The sequence below is a fragment of the Drosophila sulfurigaster genome, chromosome 3, assembly GCF_023558435.1.
Source record: "Drosophila sulfurigaster albostrigata strain 15112-1811.04 chromosome 3, ASM2355843v2, whole genome shotgun sequence".
NCBI classification, from domain to species: domain Eukaryota; kingdom Metazoa; phylum Arthropoda; class Insecta; order Diptera; family Drosophilidae; genus Drosophila; species Drosophila sulfurigaster.
Window position 1 is genome coordinate 43157608 of NC_084883.1, and position 14854 is coordinate 43172461.

The window sequence follows — 14854 nt, forward strand, 5'->3', positions numbered from 1 at the left end:
AAAAATACAAAACATTAACATAAAGTTCGTTACATTCAGGACGCATTCGCGCTGTTTGAAAATAAAAATCCCTCAAAACTTAAAAAAACAAAATAAAAATTCACAACTATGAAATATCCCAAAAAAAATACGGCACAGTTTGTTAAATGAAACTTAAGGTTTTGACATTTGTAAAAGAATGAGAAAGTTGAGAACCCGCAAAAAGTTCGAGTGTAAGTTGGTTTGATTCAATAAAACAAAAAACGTGAAGCAAAAGAGAAGCAAAGAAAGAGAAAACAAAAACCGTGTTTGAATTTTTAACGGCTGCTATGCTTAAGTAATATAGCAGTCAGCTTTGTGTTTAGTACATTGGAAAGAAGCATGGCTGCCAATCAGACGCTGCGCGCAGCCAGCACTTGGTGCGAGCGAGACGAATATAGTATACAAGCAAGGCAAGCAGTGCAATGCTTAGCAAGCAGTGCATTGCTTATTTGAATATTGAAAAGTAACTGACAATAAGTTCAAGGCAATTTAATTGTCATTTAATTTACACTATTTTACACTTAACAATATGTCGACATTTGCTTGGTCACTTAAATTGATAATACCTTTGATTGTAGCGGGTTATTTGACGAGTATAAGCTTGATACTGCTTTGCTATGATTGGAAACCTGTGGAAAAGTTGAAGGAACTCAGTCAGAATTGGTTGTTAATGGCGTCCTTGGGAATTGTGTGTATAATGCTGATCTATAGTCGACCCATGCGGTGAGCTGGTAGTAATCACAGTTTTATTCTTGTATTAATGTTTAAGTACTTCAGTTGCATCTTTGTGCTCGCTTTGCCTTCGCTGAGCAGCTCTCGAGGACGCGCTTTACTCATCACTTTGGCCTTCTTTGTGGCTGCTTTGGGTCCCACTGCCAATATTATGGCCAATCTGCGCATAATGCTGCAAAGTCTGGACTGTGGTCAGCAGCTGTTGCGTCAGGCAATTGGCCAGTTGTTGGATGTGCTGCTCGAACCCATCAAAACGGTTCAATCAGCTGTTGGACTGATGTTGGACGAAGTGCGTCGCGTGCTGCGTCAGGTGATGGATCTTCTGCTGAGCATCCAAAGCTACTTGCTGTTCTTTAGTGAGTCGGCGATTTTAAATGAGTTCTGTGTTTGTTAATTTTCCCTCTTTTTAGTTGATACCTTCAAGAGTTGTTCATCTTGGTTAAAGTCTGTGGCGGAGCTCTGCAACTCCCAGCGAGGATCACCCGGCACTCGTTGTCAGCGCGCTGCTGAGCGAGTTGTGATCAAGTGTCGTGAGAATTTCGTTTATGTCAGATCACTTTGCTATGCCACCCGACTTTATATGGCCGTCTGCTTGCCTGTGATGTTGTTCGATGTGTTTTGCATTGACTTCTGGAGCAGCAGTTGGAGTTTTATGGATACTATAATGGAGCGTAAGTTTAGCTTAGATATTGCGTAGTTATATTCTGGGGTTCTTTATTTTAGTTCATTTTAATCATCATTATTATTAACAGAAAACATTTACCGATTCCATTCTACATTTTAGTGCTCCATGAACGCCAATATATCGATAAGTTATCGATATTTTGACAATTAATAGAGGAGAATTATATTTATTCATTGAAGGTAGGAAAGTCATCTTCAATTTGCTGATCTGACCTATTGATTAAACTCGTATGTAGATCTTAAAGAGTAGGAAAACTTCCGTTTTCTTTTTTGAAATTTAAATTTTTCTGATGTATAATATTTATACATCAATAATATTTCATTAATTCGTAACCTTAGTTAATTTGTAGTCTTCCGTTTGTATTCAATTAAATAATTTGCTAGAACTATCAAATTTTATGGAGTGAAAGTGTAAATTGAATTTCTATACAATAACTTTTTAAAAACTAGATATACTTAATATTAATTATTATAATCATGATCTGAAACTAGCAACACTTCTCAATCATAAGCCGAAGCTTTTACTTAATAGGTTATTATGAATTTGTAGCACAGCTGGAGCAAATGTTTGATGCGAGCATCAGTTTTAAGCACAACTTTAACTTTCACACAAATGCCTCGAAGAATCTTTCCGATGTGAGCGAACAGATCCTGCAGGACATCACGCAGAGTCTGCGTCCTTTTGGAGTGCTGCAAAGCTGTCTCGATTTACTTTGCTGGCTGCTGTTGTTGCTGGTGTTTGTCAAGTGGGCGAGACAAATTAAATATAGTTTATCTTAATACTTTACAATTCTTTCTAGCGCCGCCTTCTTCTATCTGCAGTATATGCAGAGTCGCGTCTATCAAAATGTTTATTTGACCAGCGACTTCTATGCGATTGAACAACAATTCTGGCTGCAAGGAAGAAGTGGAGTGTTGCCGTTAAAGTGTCTAGAGTGCTGCAAGTATTTGAAGGTTAATTGTTTGGTATATTTTGAGTGTAATAGTTTATTGATATAACAAATATTGTTTTGGTATATTACAGTACACTACAATATTCTATGCATCCATATAATAGTTAACATAGAGTACAACTTTGTGCCAATAGAATATGTTTATAATTTGTTGGTAATTTCCATGGTATATTTTGAGCTTTATGGTATATTTTGAATGTAATGTAGTGTGTAGTGTATTTATTAAGATACTAAATATAGCTTTTGGCATATTTCAGAAATTCCATAGGTTGGGTAAAATTGTATTAATTAGAAATATCATCCATTTTTTTTTGGTATATTTGGTACTAGTATATATTCTATACAGTATATCTATATACCAAATATACCTTATGGCATATTTGTGTACCTTTTAGGTATATTAATTTGATATATTTTAGCGATAATACTGCATAGTTACACACTCATTTGTAACTTTCTTATTTGTTTTCCATATTACTTAACAATTTTCCTCCTTCATTGCTCAGCTGAGCAGCCCGCGTCTCACGAGCTGCGAGTGTCAACTGCTGGCTGAGCACGCCTTCTTGCTACTCATCAGCTGCGTGCAGCTCTTTGCAATTTGTCTGGTGGATTACAGTCTCTTCTGGCTGCTGGCCAGCATTTCTTACTATGGCCATCAGCAGGCGGAACTCGAGTTGCCCGCTTACATTGAGTTGGAAATAAAACAAGGAGGTTTCATGGGCGACATCATGCGTGGCATTGCGAATGCTTTTCGTCCTTTGACGCAGCAGAGATCGCTGGATACCCAGGCTTGTCTGCCGTTGCCTTTGAGGCCCAACTATCGCAAGTACTTGGAGATATTTCAGTTGTGTCTGTTCGCCTGGCTTATACTGCTAACAGAGCCTTTTGTGCTGCGTTTGCGGCACGTGATCATGCAACATTTTCATCCAGAACGTGCGAAAGAAAGAGCGATTTATTTGCATCAGAAGATACTCAAGGAGAGAGGTGAGTACATAAGATTATTATTATTTATTTTGGTATAGTATATTCTGCAGTCTATGGTATATTTTGGATATAACAGTATATCGATAAATTTGTTCAATTTGAGTGTTGATTATTCAATAGTTTTGTATAGTAAAACACGGTCAAATTTGGTTAATAATTTAATATGCATCAATAATTCGGTATATTAATAAATGCTGAATATATATTCGGTATATTTTCAGAATAATACCGCACTGCTTTGCTTTTTATTGAAAATCTGTAGTATCTTACAGTCGAACACACTCGTCTTTAGCTTTCTGGCTTAAATTTGAAACTCCTCATTTACTTTTTAAATCAATTAAACTAACAAATTGCAGATTTTAATTTTTAAGCTGCGCAGACCAATTTAAATAGATAGCATAGTAAATACATTCTACGCGATTCCTGAAAATTTCATTACAATCGGTTGATATTAAAAGGATATTAAAGATCAAATTTATTTTGCTTACTGATTCTATCTTTCTTTTCTCTCACATAGCTAACTTCTTTAAGATGCCACGTCGCCAGGCTCGAGCTGCGTTTCCTTACCACGCCTCAAGTTATAGAAGCAGCTGCTTGAAATGGCTGCACTCCAAGCTATGCTGGTCAGAACAACTGCTGTGCAACTCCAAAATATCAGTAACTCTGTTTCTTCTGCAGTTGCTGCCACTTTCTCTGGCCTCGCTGTGATGTGTGTATCCTTTGTGGCAAGCTGCTTAGCTCGTTAGTCTGGTAACTCGCAACCAAAAATATATTTCATCTCAGGATCGCTCTTACAGCTCAACCCGCATCAATTGTGATTCACCTGGTTGCCAAGGCATCTTTTGCCAGCTCTGCTTTAGCTCATTGAATAATAAATGCAATCTTTGCCAGCGATCTCTCGATTGTGACGATTGCAGCGTTATCTCGGAGATTCAGTAAGCAACTTGGGTTTAGCAAATTTTGTTTTAAGTTTGCCTTTGTGACTTATGGGTCTCTTTTCAGGGACTCATCGGATGATCCCGATGCGGTTTCCTACGGACAGCAGCAGGCAAAACTTTATTGTGGAAAATAGCAGAAAACTTTGAGAATTTTTTAAAAAAAATTTAATTGTTAATAGCTATTTTATATAATTTATTAAAATACTAATATATTTTAAATAAATCACGACTTCATTATTTAATTGCATCCTAAATATCTCAGTTTCTTTGAAAACTTAATTCTAATCAATAAATATTGACAAATAAATAAACTTATTAATAGGTTTTTTCAATTGTTTAACAAGTTAATTCAAAGTTCTTTTATACAGTATATTCAGTTGAATGCATTTAGTCAAAAGTGAAAGAATGTAAAAACTTATAGGTTGTTTTTCTATAAAATACCTCGTACATTTTAAGTTTTAAGTTTAGCATGCTGTAAAGTAACCATTTAGTTACTATGTCTTTTATGCTATGCAAGCAGTATAGCCTCTGGTTATATTTCAGTATTTTTTGGTATATGTTTTGGTTTTATTTAAAATGGATAGGGGGCAATTTGGTATTTTCGGTATATTCTAGTATTTTTTTCTGGTATATTAATTTGGTATATATAAGAATAGTATCGCAGTTCCTTGCTTTTAGTCAAAATGGATGGGAACTGGGGAAATATAGCCTTCGGTATTTTTTGTAGTTTTTCGGTATATCAATTCGGTATATTTTAAGAATAGCACCGCACATTCAAAATGGAGAGCTTATGTCTAGCTTCCCTACTCAATGTCTAACTTTTCTTTTATAGTTGTACATGCCTTTTTAAATCAAGATTTTACTTGTAGAGTCATCTCGCATGAATAGAGTCATAAATTCCTAGAATTTCTAGTCGAAAGTATAATAGTAAAATAAGTAAAAATTTTCATGAAAAATGCCGAGATATAGCAAAATCAAATCTCGAAGTTCATCTTCCTCCAGTGAAGACACTTGCTGGGAGAGGAAACGAGAACCGAAATCGGAGTGGGAATGGGATCGTCAAAGTGCTGGCGACGATGGCGATCCAAGTGAATCGGATAGCAAAACCAAGAAATCTCATCATGTCTGGCCTCCACATTGGCACCAGCAGGCCAACGTATATTACGGCTTAAGAGGAAAAAAGTTGCGGTACTCCAGCGAGGCAAGATCGGATTACGATATATTGAATAGGCAAAAATCAGCGGGAAAAGATGAAGCGGGAAAAGACGAGCCACCAGTCTATCCCCAAGAGACACCACAGAAACCATCCAAGGATCCGCAGCCACCAGCTAAGGATGATGAAGTAACAACTCTTCCCTTTGAGCACATGCTCATGTATGTCATTGGGGGCTACATCTCGGGTATTTTTTTGGTGCTCTTCTGGTACATGTTCGACAAGAAGGCGGATCGAGATCTCAATATGATGTGGCTGCTCATCGTGCTCCTAGTGCTGCTCATTTTGGTACTTTGCTGTAGTCACACGACGAGGTGAGTAAGAAGTTCTTGAAGGGGTTTGAGTAAACCTTGAACATCGATTTCAGCTGAAGTGTATAAGAAACTAGAGAGTTGATAAAACTGTTCATCTACATTTGAATCTCAGAATCTTAGAACTTAAAAAAGAAAGAATCCTTAATTTAAAATAGCTTCAGCATTACACAATGTCTTCTTCTAATTCATGAACCTATAGCCATGAAGTTTACTCAAATATATGTATGAAGTTGATTCACTGAGTAAACCAGTCAACAGACTGTTCAACTGGTAAGAGCCAGGAGGCTGTAGTAGTTTTGTAAAGTAGTTCTCTAAAAAATTTCTGAGTTAAGAGCTGGGGGGTTGCTATCACTACACAGAATACTTAAAAAAATATCAGTGGTAAGAGCTGGGAGGCTGAAATGCGTGCAGAATATAGTTAACCAAACATTTCAGGGCTAAGAGCTGGGAGGCTCAAGATTCTACACTAAGTAGTAAAAAAATCAGCGGTAAGAGCTAGGAGGCTGAAATGCCTACACAACATAGCTTGCCAAAAACTTCAGTGGTAAGAGCTGGAAGATTATACATAATGAAGTTTACCAAAAATGTAGGATTTTCGCTTCGCCCTTTGCTAGTTGAATCCCTGAACTAATCAGACAGTTAGCGAATGAAATAGTCTATAATATTTATGGAACTCTTTCTTCTCCTCACCTTCAGATGCATTGGCGCTCTGTTTTTTCCGATACTCGGTGGCTATAGAGGACGCTTGTTGCTCATGACTTGGGCCTTTTACTTGGCTTTGACTGGACCTGTGATGAATATCATACGCAATATAGACATCATGATACGCAGTGTGGTCTGTGATCAGGGTCTGGTGCACAGTGCTTTGACTCCGCTGCATCAGATTATGGGTGAACCCATCTACGTCGTGGAGCAGTCCATCTACAATTGCTTGAAGCAAGTGCGGGCTCTAATGGTGCGATTAGATGATGTGTTGCAGCGTCTAGAGACGCCCATTGTGGGGTTGTGTAAGTGACAAAGAAACCTTTCTCTTAACTGTGTTTTGAGACTAGCTTTCTTTATTTTAGATACCAGCTATAGCAGCTGCGGTGAATGGTTGAGACATCAGCAGAATTTCTTTGACAATCAAATGGGCGCACCCTATGATCGTTGTTTGGGCGCTGGGAATATTAGCGTGCAGGAATGTTTAACCAAGTTTCCTGGAGAGAAATCAGTTTGTCATATGGAAGAGCGTTTTGCTTGGTTCTGCTCGAATCTCAAGGATTTGGCCAGCTTCTTTGATCCCTACATGCAACAGCATCAGGAGCTGGGCGAGCAAATGTTTACAAGTAAATCGAAAGAGTATTTGGAGGTCGTTCTTTATATATTTCTTGTATACTCCTTGCAGGACCCTTGGAAAGCTTTGACAACATACGATCGATTTTTGCGGTGAGCATCACTTTTGATCATGGACAACAATCGCCAGAAGATGCTGCTCCATCGAGCACTGATGTTGAACTGGAATTGGGCAAAGAGTTTGATGGAGAGATGAATGCATTTAAATACATCTTCTTATGGCTTGATTTGATCATCATTGCGTTGATCATTTCTGTTTTGCTGGCTGCCATCTATTTTCGCGCCAACTTTTTGGGCCACGAAAACTTTCTGAATGTGTATTTGACATCGCAGTTCTTTGCCCACAATGAAGAGCAGAACAGAACTTTGGGTTACAGTGCAATGCCATTACGAGCACAAGAGAAGAACAAGTATGTGAAGGTAATTCCTGATGTCTGTCCGTCTGCGTGTTTAGGATGCTATATCTTAGAGACTAGCAGAGTTGGAGACATGAAATGTTATTATTTTACGCTCTTGGTTGTAAAGTTTTTAAATCATTCTTTTTAGCTTTTCGCCTTGCGGCATCTCGATTTTGAGTTGGAAATCACTTATGACTCTTGGATGTTTATGATCATCACAAGCTTGCAGCTTTTCATCATCTGCTTTGTGGATGTCAGTCTTTTCTGGATGCTGGCCATAATGTCGTATCATTCACATCAAACGGCAGATTTGCAGCGTATGTAAAGACTTTAATTACCAACAATTTCTTATATCGAATATACTTTCTAAATAGCTCCTGAATATACCAAAATTCTGGTGGAAGGCGGCGGAATGATTGGCTTTATTATACGTAGCTTGGTGCAATCCTTTGAGCCGCTAGCCAAAAGTTTATTTGTTGATGTTCAGCATTGTTTGCCGTTGCCAGGACCTCCAAAATATATGCGCTATTGGGAGATTATGATGTTGTGCTTATTGACCTGGCTGTTGTTAGTCTTTGATGGCTATTCGCTGCGCACACGTCATCTGATCATGGCCAGCTTCTATCCACAGAATAGCAACAAAAGAGCGCAGTATTTGCTGCAGCGTTTGATGCGTGAGAGAGGTTAGTTCATCGATCATAGATCATATATAGTATATATAATATAATATGCTTATCATATTTGCAGATGTCTTTGTGTTGACCTCAAGACGCACAGCTCGTGCCATAAATGCCTACATCGAAGGAGATTGCCAGTTGCAAGGCACAAACTTGTTCCATGTTGCACTTTATAGGTAGGTTTCAAACTATCTGATAATTCTGCTTTAATTTTAATTTAATTTTCAGACTTTCCTGCGGTCGTTTTGGCGGCTACAAGAAGCAAAAATGCATCATTTGCCATGCCAAATTAACCAAGTAAGAACTTAATTTCCTCCTTCAAAATATAGCTTAAATTTTTAATTACTTTCAGAACCGATATTGTGAAATGCGATACACCCAAGTGCAGAGGCATTTATTGTCAAACATGCTTCATCGAGTCCAATTGTCATTGCATCATCTGCAATCCTCCAACTGTCTATGGCGATTACACTCAGTACTCTGAAGTGGAGTAAGCTTAGCTCTTTTAAGATTATTATGACAATTTATTTAAAGTTATGTCTGTATTTTTTTAGGGATTCTTCTGATGATCCTGATAATGAACCTTATCGTCCACAAAACATTTACTGTGGCCAAACTTTTTCGGAGCGGCACAAGAGTGCTTAAACTTAACGTAAAGAGATCTATGAAATGTTAAATACATCAAAATATATACATATGAACACAAAAACAAAAAAAACTGCTAAAATAAATATACACACGACACAATGATTTGCGACATCTTTACAGCATAAAAACCAGTAATTAGGTTATAATTTTAGAAATAAGAACCAAATTCTCTTTTTTTTTTAGAAGATCGAAAAGTTCTTCAATCAATATTTGCAATCTTTTCAATCTGGAATAAAACAATCTTGAATCAAGATTTTAATCTTAAAATAAGATGTTTTTAATATTAAGCTGCAAATTTAACATAAAAATCTTGATTTAAGATTGTGTAAAGTTTATTCTTATATTGGAAAAAGCTTAGATAAAGATTCTTTCAATCTAGATTTTTCCCTCTGTGTGGGATAGAATTGTATTCAAATTGTTGTCATTTGGAAACTTGATAAATACTACATACTTAATCAATTACAAACATCACGTTTTAAGCTATGCCATATTTTATTTTTATTTATGAATCTATTGATTTGTTAAAGTGCTATTGATTTGTGGAATTTTCCTTAAGTGAATATAAGATTTATAAATAAAATAAATTTTGATCAAAAAATATTGTTTTCTTAGACCAACAACAACAACAATGTCTTAAAAATTTGATATGATTTAAAAAAAAAAAACAAACACAAATTTCGAGAAAGTATATTTTAATTGAATAAATTTAATTTGTAACAGTGAGATTGTATTAAAATTAAATTAGAAAGTGACTGACGTATCAATAAAACTTTAACTTCAATTATTTTGTGTATTTATTTTACATTTAAACCAAATTTTGTTTTAATAATTTAAAAAATGAACAAATAATTTCGCAAAAAATATTAAGTGCATTACAATTTGAGCATTAATTATTCAGCAGCTTCCTAATTTACAATTCATTCAATGAACTGATTGATGATGATTTATGTTGGGACTTTTTAAATGATAACATAGGTGATAGAATTTTTGTGGTATGGACATAAAAGTCATTTACATACGTGCCATAGTTAATATAAATAAATATTATATTTGCAATAGACAATACACAATACACAAGGTATAACTATAATTTTAGTTAATTAATTACTGTTATATTATAATTATGTCACAGAAAATTGAGGCAACTATGGGTTAAGCCAACTTGCAACTAATAATTGCATGTTGTGGCAAACAGATGAATTGTGCGCTTTATGAGCTCCATTTCTTTTAGCATCTCGTCATCTAGTCATCAGCACCTTTCTCCCGAGCAGAGTTGAGCTGAGACCTGTTTACCAGCCAGCGACTATTTAAGCTGTACCCGCTACACAAGAGAGAAAGAGAGAGCAAGTAACTCCACTATGGGAATCCAAGAAATTCTGATGAATCGCAGCTTTTATTGGCAAAATGGCAAAATGACATTGCGTATCGCGTTTGCCTCGTCATCTCGTGTTCTGGTTGACATTGTCATGGCCATATCAGCTACTGTAAGCTCGTTTGTCTCCTTGTCAGCTCTGGCGATAATGTGGATGTTGATGATAATGATGATGATGACAACGATAATGATGAGCGTCTTTGCGTTGGGCAATAACACTTTGTTTTCAATTTGTGCTTGCGGTCGGCTCCTCGACTCTCATTGTGGACATTGTTTGGCGCACATGTGGGCTGCAATTAAATGTTCATTAAATGCGACAACCACGACAAGCCTGAGATTGTTTCTCAACAATTAATGCAGCTGAGATGGAGACGAAGACGTTGCCTCAGGCTGAGGCTGAAGCTGAGCCTGAATCAGCACAAGGATTGTGGGCTTTGATGATGACATTCAGCGACGTTTGTTTTTGGTCTCTTTTCTCTTTTTTTGTTGTCTGCCTTCGCCTTTGGAATGTGCTGTGTAATTTACAGTCATCTTATATGATGGTGGTCTCAATGTTTCCCCCTCCTTCCAACTCTCTTTTTATTTATGAGCCACAAATTTTGACATTTATTTCTATTTCTTAAGTTGTCGCTGCCTTTGGTCAACAAGAACAACTGTAACCGAAGTTTGATCAGGGTTCTATTCTACATTTTTATGGCTGTTTAATAAATTCCTCTTTCATCTTGTATGCTAATGTGTACACAAGTGTTTATTTGATATTTAACACCCGCTGCTCCACAGGTTTCGAACCCTCAACTGACCACCAAATGCGACATTTAAACCACACACAGATCACAGCACAAAAAGATCGAAGAACCGAGAACGGAGAACGGAGGAGAGAACACACTCAAAGTAAGGGTCATCTTCATATTTGCCGAATCGCTTATTTGATTTCGTTTCGTTTTCGTTTCTGTTCGTCATCGTCTTGGGTTACCTGTTTGCATTCCGTAATTCGAGCTGTCGCCGTGCAACCGACTGATCCAATTCCCATTCCGTTATAAGCCCTTGTTTATCGGCGTAAATAAGTAGCGGCAAATTGAAGAAGCTTTTCTTCTCTGAGTGCGCACTGAGTCATTGAACCTTTGCCAGAGCTGAGGGGACAATTCCTTAGCTTCAAGTTCAGTGTGAAGGAAGTTGTCTTCCTTGAAGTTGAGTGGATTCGTTACCTGTTGAGCTTGTCACGCATTTTAGGGGTTGATCTGATCTTAATCCTTTCTTTGCATTCTGATCTCCCCTTTTTTTAACAACCGATGTGTACACAAAGGAAGGACAAGCAAGAAATTTGTAAAAGTTTTACTTACAGATTAGATAAGATAAAATAAAACATTTCTGAAAGATTTTTTGAACATCAGATTTGATTAGTTTAAAAAATGCCACAAAGGCTTATGATTTTTGCTATATTCAATAAGAACCGACAGATACTGTGGGACTTAATAGCTTTCGTTGATAATTCGGTATTTTTTGACTCTTTAGTATATACTAAATGTAGTAGTTTATCGATATATCAAATATAGGTTTATTTTAGTATTTTAATTTGGCTAAAAGATTCTTTTTTGTTATTTTGATTATTGTGAATCTTAACTTTTTATGAAAAATAATACATTATTTCATGATACCCTCCAATTTGAGAGCGCTTTATTTATTTGCAATATTGAAAACCAAAACCAATTACATTTCAATTGCCTAATCCTATACAGTTTTCTATGGTTTGTGGTTCTTCTTGCCGGGATAGCCAAAGAAACCGATGCTCTTCAGCTCAATGAAGAGATCTTGATCATTGCCAATAGCCTTGTAAATGGACTTTTCCAGCTCATCGTACTGAAAATGCGGTGGAAATGGCATATCATTAAGACCCTGGAACAAGGCATTGCCACGCTCATTGCCCACGACCAAAGTTGTGCCACTATTCGAGAATCTATAAAAAGATTAAAATGGGGTAAAGACAAGGTCATGATAACAAGGCTTTACTCACTGTCCAATAGTGTTATAGGAGGAATCCATTTCGTGCTTTCCCATGGGCTTGAGTATGTTGCGGCGAATATCCCAAACGCTGACCGTATCGCGGTTCATAGAGACTAAGACAGTGGAGTGAGTGGGACTCCAGTTAGCCCAGTGCACGGGCTGAAAGTCATCGAGCAGTTCAATCAAAGGACGCGTCATGCCATCAATCCAAATGCGCACGTACCTAAGTATGGGAAAATGGAATAAGAAAGAAGAACTGAAAGCAATTTCCCCCTACCAATCGTTGCCACAGGTGAGAAAGAGTTTGGGTGACCAGGGTGAAAACTCCATGACATTGACCCCGCCATCGTGACACTTGAGCACCTCCAGATACTGATGCTGATAGTTGATGGAGCACTTGTGAATGCAGCCCTCGTCGGTGAGTATGTAATAGATGTCCTTGTGCACCGGATGTGTGGTAATGTAAAGTCCCTGCGGATGCCGGTTGGACTCCACAACCGTGGTGGGCATCAGCGGCACACGAATTCCCTCGGGATGTCCCTCGATGCGTTCTAGAGTCATCTGAGTGAAGCCCAGCAAATAAGGCGACTTGGTGATGGAGAAGCGAGTGACGGAACCATCTTGGGACAGACTCAAGAACGGATCAATCTCGTTGGCATCATCGTCGGTGGTCTGCTTGAGCCAACGTATGGCCACCACGGGTGAGCAGCCAGGTGAAGTGCTGCGCTGCGACACCGCAATGGGAACGTTGCCGAGATCGGCGACGTTGCGCACTTCAACGCTGCCATCGTACATGCCAATGGCAATCAGCGATGGCAGATAAGGGGAGAAACAAAGCGCAGTCACGGGTATTTTATAGTAGTAAGCACGCTCCGGTTCACCAGGATTCTTAATGCTCCAGATGTAGACATCCCCCGAGTTGGGCACTTGCTGCGAGGAGAACGAGAACAGACCATAGGAGATGGCCAAAATGTCGCTGTTGGTGGTGCAGAAACTCATGTCGCTAACCGCTTTGCGCTCATCGTAGCTGGGCACGGGTATCAAGCGAAAGAGCAGCTTCAACGAGTACTTGTATTCCACATCCGGGGCACAGCGATCCACCTGCTGAAAGTTGCGAAAACGTTGCATTCCCGCCTTGTACAGATTGCTCGAGAGTGTGCGTCCAATGTACTGCAGTGATGTCTTGAATTCGGGACGTTGATACAACTCCGTTGCTTGATTCTTGGCTCGTTCCTTGGCCTTAGCTTCCTCTTCCTCATGGTATGCAGCGGCCGCTGCATCCATCTCTTGAGTGTCTACACTTTCACCCGGCTTGGCCAGACTCTGCATGGTGGTATGCGCATCTTTCTTGGGATTGACACCCTCCAGTGTGTCGTACATCTCAAAGTTGGACACATAAGAACCCACCGTAGCGAAGTCCACATAAATGGTGTTCACTGCCCGAGAGTTCGTCAACACCTGTGTTGTCTGCGCATCGTTGTCGGAGCGACGTCGGACCTTGCCTTTGCCCATGGTCAGATACTCGTAGTGACGATTGTCGGCCTCCACCTGCTCGCCTTGGGGTGTGCCCTTGGCCACCGTGGTGCTGGGCTGATTGAAGAGCACAAAGAAATCGGATTTGCGTAGTGTCACCTTGACGAAGGATTTCTTGAAGGGCACGGGAACGTGACCCTGTTTAACTTCCTCAACCTTGCTAGCACTAAACACAATATTCTCAAAGATGATCTAGGGAAAACAATGGCATTACATCTACGAATTAGATTGGTTAACTCCCTTAGCTGCTTACGCCATTGATAAGCTCGTCCATGGATTGCTTGTTGCCACCGACACCACCGCGCATGCTTTGGCGTGTGCGGGAGCGGGAAGAACGGGAGTGCAGAAGCTGCATGGTATTGACCTCGTGCTTTAAATGCACATTAAACGTAAGAAACTGATCGGCGTAAGGCTGATCGGATATATAGTTGGGCGTCATGTCCACCTCCTCCCCATCAACCATTTCGGTCACCTAACAGCAGCTGTAAATTAGTTAGGGAATGAAATGGTTATATAGTTTAGTCTACCTTAAACTGCTGACGATACTCCAGATCAGCCATTATCTCATGTGCATACGAGTGCTCTGCGGGTTTCTTCTCTTTGGGTTTCTTCTCTTTCTCTGTCTCCCCTTCTAGCTCGACACTAGTGACATTTACTGACTTCTTTCCGCTCTTGGGGAGTTCGAACTCCTCCTTCTTGATGAAAGATTGCTGATCCATATTGTTGCTAATTAATGCTAGGAAAGTCTTTTGAATTGCTGCCTACAATATAGAAATATTGTGAAAATGATTTTACATATGAAAGTTGTTGCTGTTGTAGCTATTCAGCTCGAAAAATCAACCTTACATTTATTCCCATTTTACTATTTAATTGTTAACTTAGCCACATAGATTCGAAAAGGTTTAACACATTTGTCGTGTAACATCGGGAGGCTGCAGCAGAAATGGTTCAAAAAGTGGCTCAGATTGAATTCTACTGAATTAATGCGAAGTCCACGTAAGTTAGTATGTGAAGATGTAAGGTACTGAACCGGTTCAAAAAGTGGTTTAGC

The 14854-nt window shown here is 38.7% G+C and overlaps 3 protein-coding genes across 6 annotated transcripts; 2 read left to right on the forward strand and 1 right to left on the reverse strand.

The window, feature by feature from the left end:
- The first annotated feature begins 483 nt into the window (after positions 1-483).
- LOC133845536 (DC-STAMP domain-containing protein 2-like) lies at positions 484-4521 on the forward strand. 4 transcript variants are annotated; one of them, XM_062280016.1, is made up of 10 exons: positions 484-744; positions 835-1109; positions 1164-1424; positions 1970-2183; positions 2238-2391; positions 2897-3374; positions 3892-3997; positions 4053-4115; positions 4172-4309; positions 4377-4521. In XM_062280016.1, exons 1-10 carry the CDS (start codon positions 551-553, stop codon positions 4444-4446), a joined length of 1953 nt encoding a protein of 650 aa, XP_062136000.1. In that variant the 5' UTR covers positions 484-550; the 3' UTR covers positions 4447-4521. The 4 variants fall into 4 exon arrangements, 2 of the variants coding, with proteins under 2 accessions (XP_062136000.1, XP_062135999.1); XR_009894790.1 differs by having other exon boundaries at positions 495-744; positions 799-1109; positions 4158-4309; positions 4377-4515; XM_062280015.1 differs by having other exon boundaries at positions 503-744; positions 799-1109.
- Positions 4522-5186: 665 nt separating this feature from the next.
- On the forward strand, positions 5187-8996 carry LOC133843851 (DC-STAMP domain-containing protein 2-like). Its single transcript, XM_062277590.1, has 10 exons — positions 5187-5839; positions 6536-6846; positions 6907-7167; positions 7227-7594; positions 7721-7889; positions 7947-8255; positions 8320-8425; positions 8478-8546; positions 8602-8739; positions 8804-8996. The coding sequence occupies exons 1-10, from the start codon at positions 5268-5270 to the stop codon at positions 8892-8894; spliced, it is 2394 nt and encodes a 797-aa protein (XP_062133574.1). The 5' UTR covers positions 5187-5267; the 3' UTR covers positions 8895-8996.
- A 2914-nt stretch (positions 8997-11910) lies between these two features.
- Positions 11911-14630, reverse strand: LOC133843475 (dynein axonemal intermediate chain 4). Its single transcript, XM_062277047.1, has 5 exons — positions 14331-14630; positions 14057-14275; positions 12548-13995; positions 12281-12493; positions 11911-12223 (listed from the first exon to the last, which is right to left on the reverse strand). Exons 1-5 carry the CDS (start codon positions 14520-14522, stop codon positions 12010-12012), a joined length of 2286 nt encoding a protein of 761 aa, XP_062133031.1. The 5' UTR covers positions 14523-14630; the 3' UTR covers positions 11911-12009.
- Positions 14631-14854: the final 224 nt, after the last annotated feature.

Excerpts from the sequence above, each read along its gene's own strand:
- LOC133843475 (XM_062277047.1), bottom strand. The coding sequence starts at position 14,522 with ATGGATCAGCAATCTTTCATCAAGAAGGAGGAGTTCGAACTCCCCAAG. Across the intron at positions 13,996-14,056 it reads TGGACGAGCTTATCAATGGC|ATCATCTTTGAGAATATTGT; the intron begins GTAAGCAGCTAA and ends TGTTTTCCCTAG. Across the intron at positions 12,224-12,280 it reads TCCTATAACACTATTGGACA|ATTCTCGAATAGTGGCACAA; the intron begins GTGAGTAAAGCC and ends ATCTTTTTATAG.
- LOC133843851 (XM_062277590.1), top strand. The coding sequence starts at position 5,268 with ATGCCGAGATATAGCAAAATCAAATCTCGAAGTTCATCTTCCTCCAGT. Across the intron at positions 7,595-7,720 it reads AGAAGAACAAGTATGTGAAG|CTTTTCGCCTTGCGGCATCT; the intron begins GTAATTCCTGAT and ends CATTCTTTTTAG. Across the intron at positions 8,426-8,477 it reads TTCCATGTTGCACTTTATAG|ACTTTCCTGCGGTCGTTTTG; the intron begins GTAGGTTTCAAA and ends TTTAATTTTCAG.
- LOC133845536 (XM_062280015.1), top strand. The coding sequence starts at position 551 with ATGTCGACATTTGCTTGGTCACTTAAATTGATAATACCTTTGATTGTA. Across the intron at positions 745-798 it reads ATCTATAGTCGACCCATGCG|TTGCATCTTTGTGCTCGCTT; the intron begins GTGAGCTGGTAG and ends TAAGTACTTCAG. Across the intron at positions 4,116-4,171 it reads TGTGGCAAGCTGCTTAGCTC|CTCAACCCGCATCAATTGTG; the intron begins GTTAGTCTGGTA and ends TCGCTCTTACAG.